The following is a 6,000-nucleotide window of genomic DNA, read 5'->3' as shown; positions in this document are numbered from 1 at the left end:
GGGCAAGGTGTTTCCGCCCCTGTCACAGACAACAGGAGCAAGAGAGCCACGTCCCTGGGGACCCCCCGGGTGCCAGGCCAGGCACTGGGCCTTGTGCTTACAAGGCCATCTGATCTGCCCGATCTGCACACTATCCCTGGGGCAGCTGGGGCTCAGGGAGAGGCGGAGGAACAGCTCAGCTTCACACAGCCGGGGGAGGCGGGGCTGTGGGGCACAGGGGCACCCTGACAGACCAGGGCTCCAGTCCTTGGATCTGTACAGATCCCTACTGGGGAGGGCGGCCCCCTCCTGGGGCTGCTGGTGGGGTGCCTGCCACCAGACAGGCACTCCTGGGAGATAATCCCCTCCTCCTCCTCCTCCTACGTGTTGGGGTTGGGTCCCCCTCTCCACTCACCTGCTTGGCTCTGGTTCCAAGTCCAGGTTGACTCTGGCCCTGTTGGCCACATCACTCACCCTGAGGGCAGGCATCTCGGGGTGAGTGTGCCCGCGAGCAGGGAAGGGCTTGGTGGCTTCTGGGAGTCACTGGACACTCCAAATAATACAGGGGCAACACTCCCTGCTTCTGAAGTCAGGGATTTCTGCTCCTGCCAGTTCCCTCCCCCTCCCCCACCGTGCTCCCTGACCCCAAGGACCCACATCTTTTCTCTGCTCTCAGAGGCCACATGCAGTCTGGAGGCAAGTTCTGGCCCACAGACACATGGTTTGACCTATATACTATTTACAAGTTTAGTAAGCTAGTTGCCAAAATTTAAAATCGTAAAATTTCACATAACCACCTGGATCTTCAGGACCACTCCTCACCCCGTCCCCCGCGCCAAGCAGTATATTCTTAGATAGCAGTAATTGGCCAGAGCTGAGGATGGAGTGCTCCGCCAGTGCGGCCAGAGCCTCTGCCCACTGGCCTCCCCCCTGACATCACCACTGGCCCCACAGGACTGTGAGGAACCATTTCAAAGCCTGGCATTTCTCAACATTGTACACTGGACTTCTCTGGGGCTTTAAAAACCTGAGGACACAGGCCAAGTTCTCAAGCATCTCCTGGGTGGGACCACAGCTCCCATCGTGATTCCAGCGAAAAGCAAGTTTGAGAGTGACCAGAGCGCTGGCCCCAGGCCGAGGGGCCCCCATGTGTCGGTGGCTTCTTGAGAGCCACTGCTTCCTGTCCACGGCTCTCAGCAAGAACCCCACCTTCTGACAGCCCGGCCTCATCCTGGCTTGTTCAGAAGAGAGAGATCCTCTGTTCCCTCTCCTGGGGACTTCCCAGGAGGCCTGGATGCTTCTGATTGCTCATCGTATGATGCCCAGGGTCTAAAGCCCAAATCCTGGGCTTGGCAAGAGGGCCAGCCACGGCGGTGGGGCCCAAGCTGTTGCCTCCAAGGAAGATTCACTCCTATATATGGTCACCCGGGAGTCCCATTGCTGAGCTAACGTGTGACCTAATGTGCCGACAATCTCGCCCAGCCTGGGGCCCAAGCTGGGGAGGGCCCTGACTCTGGAAAGAGCGTCCACTTGGGGGCAGAGGGGCTGGGAGCAGGCAAATCAATGGGAGGAGGCAGGACAAGGACAAGAGGACCCAGACCCGGGACAGGAGAAAGGCAGCTCGAAGTCCTCCCCACTCCACTTGGCCTCACGCATCGGAGAAGACGTCCAGCTCCCCACGGATGCTCTGTGTAAATAAGGAAACCCAGGAACCTCTCTTGCTTTTAAAAGTTCTTTTAATACAGCATGAAAAGGCTATATTGCTATAGGCAAGCTGTATACAGATTTTCCAGGAATAAGGCACACAACGGAATGCCATCCCGAGGGCGGCCCTTCGGAGAGGTCGGGAGCCTTCTCCATGCACCCTCCGAGCTGGGCCCACGGGTTCTGTTTGTCTTTTTAGCTGGACACACACGTATTAACAGATACAGACACGGACAGGGTCACCACACGGGAGCGGAGGAGGTCCGACGGCGAGGCTGGCGACAGACGGCAATGGGCCCTTCTGCCACCATCCCTTGGGGGACGGCTCAGCCACCTCCCTGCGGGCCGGAATGCCTCCCAAACGTCAGGATTAGTTGTTGCACTGGGCTACAATGTAGTGATGCTGGATTAAATATTCATTTAGAGTAGATTCAAGTCTATTAGACGTTGGAGGGCAGGTGTAAAGGCTCTGGTTGACGCATCCAAGTTCAAAGAGTGCGGGGCCCAGAGGCGTGGCTCAGATGGTAAAGCTCCACAGAGGAGCATGGAGAAGTCTGCTCCCGTTCCCTCTTCCCTCCTGGGCCCCGCTGACGGGAGCCCTCCGCCAGGCCAAGGAGGCCATCTTTGGAGCTGGCCAACCGTGGAGGGGCTAGTTCGTCATCAAAGGCTGGCTGCGTAACACTGCGAGGCCCCTTCTTCCCCTGGCCCACTCCCTGTCCCCCCCCACCACAAAGTTAATAACCATAATAACAAGATAATAATAAGAAGGTGCAAAAGAATGGATTACAATGCTGTGTTTGTTACCCTCAGCTGAAGAGGCTCAAAGGGGTCACTATTCCCTTTTTGGCTACGTATCTAATAATCGCTTCCCTTAGAAAAAGCAATACTTTCCAAAATACACGTATGTATAAATACAGGACACGAACATATTAATAAGTCTAAGCACTTGAATAATATGCTTGGCTACTTAATACTGATATTTTCATCCAAGGAAAACAACAGAGAAGAACAACAATATGGCTTAAAGAATTGCAAAGATTTTTTCTTCCTCATCAGAATTATGTACCAACTTCATATAATATTCTATGTAGATAATATTTCCTTCTTAATGTAGTTCGGTTGCATACTTTTTACAGATCAAAGCATAGTAAAAAATCAAACCAAAAACAAAACGAAACAAACAAAAAAAACACCAACAACAGGAAAAAAAAAGAAAAGTTCTCACCATAAATATTTTCTGGCAGCGCAACCAGAAGGTTTGCAAAAATACTTCCAGAAACCTTCATCTGATATTCTACCGCCCTCCTGAAAGCTCTGAACTTCGAAAATGCCTCTCTTTTTGTTTTTTTTTTTCTCAAAAATCAAACAATTATATTTTTCTTTTCTTTTTCTTTTTTTAAAAAAAGGCCCTCAAATATATACAGACAAAGATCACCATGAAGATGTTTTTCGGGAGAAGGTAACAAATTCAGTGTTGTGAGAAAAATGGGTAACCAGAAGAAATTTTAACATCTATGATTTTTTTTTCAAAATACACACATAGTATTTTTCTTAAAAAAAAAAAAGGAATTCTGTGTCAAGTATAACTCAAAATAAATACAAATTCACAAGTAGAACTATCGAATACTTCATATGGGTTAAACACTGTTATCTCTCAGCTAGATCCCTAGATCTACTCACTGCAGGCGATTGTCCCTTTTGAACATACAAGCCACACACTTTGTCTCCCGGGCTCTCGGGCCCTCTGAGCACTCTGTCCTCACAGTACCCGGCCTGGACAGCACAGCCCCTGCTGCCCACAGAGAGCTCCCACATTCAGCCAGAGCCGTGCAGGGGTGGGGAGTGCGGAGGGGCTGCCTCGGGCAGGAGGGCCCAGCCCCCACGCTGGCCTGCTCCGCGCAGATGGCAGGGGCGGCCGCTACCAGCTGGACAGGCCTCCTGAGAAGGTCACTTTGGGGTGATATCCCATTTCCTACTGGCCCGGGGAAGGCCCTGGTCTCCAGCAGTCTGGAGCCTGCGTTCTTTTTAGGGTGTGGGCTGCCCCCACCACCGCAGCACGGTTGGCAGGCTCCGGGCCTCCTGGGGTCAAGACCCCCCCCCCCCCCGGGTCCAGGTCCCTGGAAGGGCTGGGTCCTGGTCCTCACGGAAGAGACCAGCACATGGGCCACCACTGTGGACACTACCTTCCTCAGTGCACTAGGATGACTGACAGTGACAGCTTCCCCTTGGGGACAGAGAGCCTTGGGCCGGGATGACTCCAGCTCACCTTGCCACCGCAGAGAAGACAGGGAACAGCTGGGAGGGATTCCTCGGTGGGAGGCGAGGGTGTTCACAGTCGGTTGCTGGGCCCTCTGCCCCTGTGGGCAGCGGGGAGGTGGCCACAGGGCTCAGGCTGGAGCGAATATCCTCTTGTTAAGTGCTCAGAGGGCATGGCCCCTGACATCTCCCCTGAACCGCCCTCCCCCCACCCCGGGGTGCAAACACACTCACACCATCTCTTCAACTTGCTCCCTGGACCCCTGGTTATCACTTCACTGTTAATTCCTCAGTTGTACACAGCATTTTCACTTGAAAACAAAAGGCGACCAGGCCCCAGTTGGGTGACCTTGAGCCATGGTAAACACTGAATTTCAGGCCCATTTCATGGTCTGATTTTTTTTTTTCCACAGAGGCATAATGTTGGGGCAAAATCAAGTGACCCATTCCCGCCAGCCGACTCTCTCCCTCTCCCTGGGAGAAAGGAGGGACGATGGGACAGTAAAAATAGGGCTTCTCACAGGGGAGAAAGGAGAGAGGAGAGAGGTGAGCGTGATCCCTCCCGCCAGCCAGGACAGCGGTCTCCCTGACCAACATGACTTGCCCAGGGGCCTCCCTGCTCCCTTGGGAGGTAGGAAATCCTTGTCCCCATTTTATAAAAGAGAGATTCTGTAGCTTAGTTGGGGTTGCCCTGTGTGAGGGGGGGATCCTTCTCCCTCATTTTTGCTGGGGTGGGGTGGGGACATCAGACAGGGCGGGGGTTACAGGCAGTGACCGGGAGAACCGGCATCCTTCAGCTCTGTCCTAAGTGACTGACAGGTGACTGCGTGTGGTGTGGGGCTTGGCGAGCCTCTCTTGGTGAAGCTCCATGTGAACCCCACAACACCAGAGCTGAGATGGGCCTGTGCGCCCCGGAGCCGCTCTCTCACTAACTAGCAGGCGCCCTGAGGGCCGGAGATGGGAAGTCCTTCCCGAGGCTTCGTAGTGTGTGAGCAGCAGGGCCGGCACGTGAACCTAGGTCTCCAGACCACCAGGTCCGTGTCTGTCCTGCCAGAGTGTCTTCCCCACCGGGCCCTACGGCCTCGATCAGGGCGCGGACCCCAGTGTGGGTGGGGGTGAAGGAGAGCGGTAGGGAAGCAGCCTGACAAAATCCAAGCACGAAATCCCATCCCAAGGGGGAGACGTGTGTGGTGGGGGGCGAGGGGAGGCGTTGTCTGAGGTGCCCCACGTCACACCATGGAACACTGTCCCACATTCAGCGCCTCCCTGTCCCTGACCTCTGGGTCTGGGGTATGCCATACTAATGATGTCACAGGCAGTGGGGTTTGGGGCTCATGGTGGGCAGGGGGCAGAACGTCCACTCCCCAGCAGCTGCTAGAACAGGCGTCAGCTCGCCAGGATTGCTGACTCAAACTGGACAGAAACATACGGCTCTCTGAGAGTGGCTTTGCACATGGGGCAAACTGGAAGGTTCTGGGTAGAGAAGGGGGCCTGGCTAGTCTTGGGGAGACAGTCCCCTGCAGGCCTTGGGATTCACAGTACATTTAGTGCACTTGTGGCCAATACAAGGCTGCTCACCCCAAAGGGAGTCTCAGAGGAAGACCGCCGGCAGGGGACACACCAAGGGCTTTCTGGGGTCCTGGGTGCTGACCTCTGCTCACCCTTGTCCCCTCCACACAGAGCCCAGGCCCACCTGTAGAGAGTCCCAGAGGCCCGGCGTCCTGTGGGGGCAGCCACATCCATAACACTGTTTGTCAACACACATGAGACGAGAACCTAAGACAACCCTGCCTAGGCGTGTAAGGCTGCAGGACCCGAGGCACCGCGGAGAGACCCAGGCAGGGGCGGCTCCTCCGGCGGCCGGGCAGGCGGCTGCAGGCACGGCGGGCGGCGGCCGGCTCACTGCACCCGGCGGCAGTAATAGCCCAGCACCTTGCACTTCTCACAGAGGTGCTGGGGGTGCTCCTTGCTCTGGTCGGACACATCCAGGCCGTCGGGCTTCTCCAGAGGTCTCTGCAGAGAGGAAGGGGGGAGTGGAGAGAAAGACAGAAACACAGAGAG

At 55.3% G+C, this 6,000-nt stretch overlaps 1 protein-coding gene across 3 annotated transcripts in view; it reads right to left on the bottom strand.

The window, feature by feature from the left end:
* Nucleotides 1-1,697: 1,697 nt before the first annotated feature.
* The window catches only part of ZCCHC24 (zinc finger CCHC-type containing 24), a 61,182-nt gene continuing 56,879 nt past the window's right edge, over nucleotides 1,698-6,000 (bottom strand). For all 3 annotated transcript variants that reach the window (XR_005833141.1, XM_040623934.1, XM_040623935.1), the window contains one exon: nucleotides 1,698-5,952. Coding sequence is in view for 2 of the 3 variants with exons in the window: in XM_040623934.1 (XP_040479868.1) it covers nucleotides 5,839-5,952 (114 nt within the window). In the remaining variant the exon portion in view is untranslated. The remainder of the gene's footprint in view (nucleotides 5,953-6,000) is intronic.

This window comes from Ursus maritimus, unplaced genomic scaffold (assembly GCF_017311325.1).
Source record: "Ursus maritimus isolate PB19 unplaced genomic scaffold, ASM1731132v1 scaffold_7, whole genome shotgun sequence".
Taxonomy (NCBI): domain Eukaryota; kingdom Metazoa; phylum Chordata; class Mammalia; order Carnivora; family Ursidae; genus Ursus; species Ursus maritimus.
Note: the sequence above shows the minus strand (reverse complement) of the source record. Positions and strands in the feature narration are given on the sequence as shown.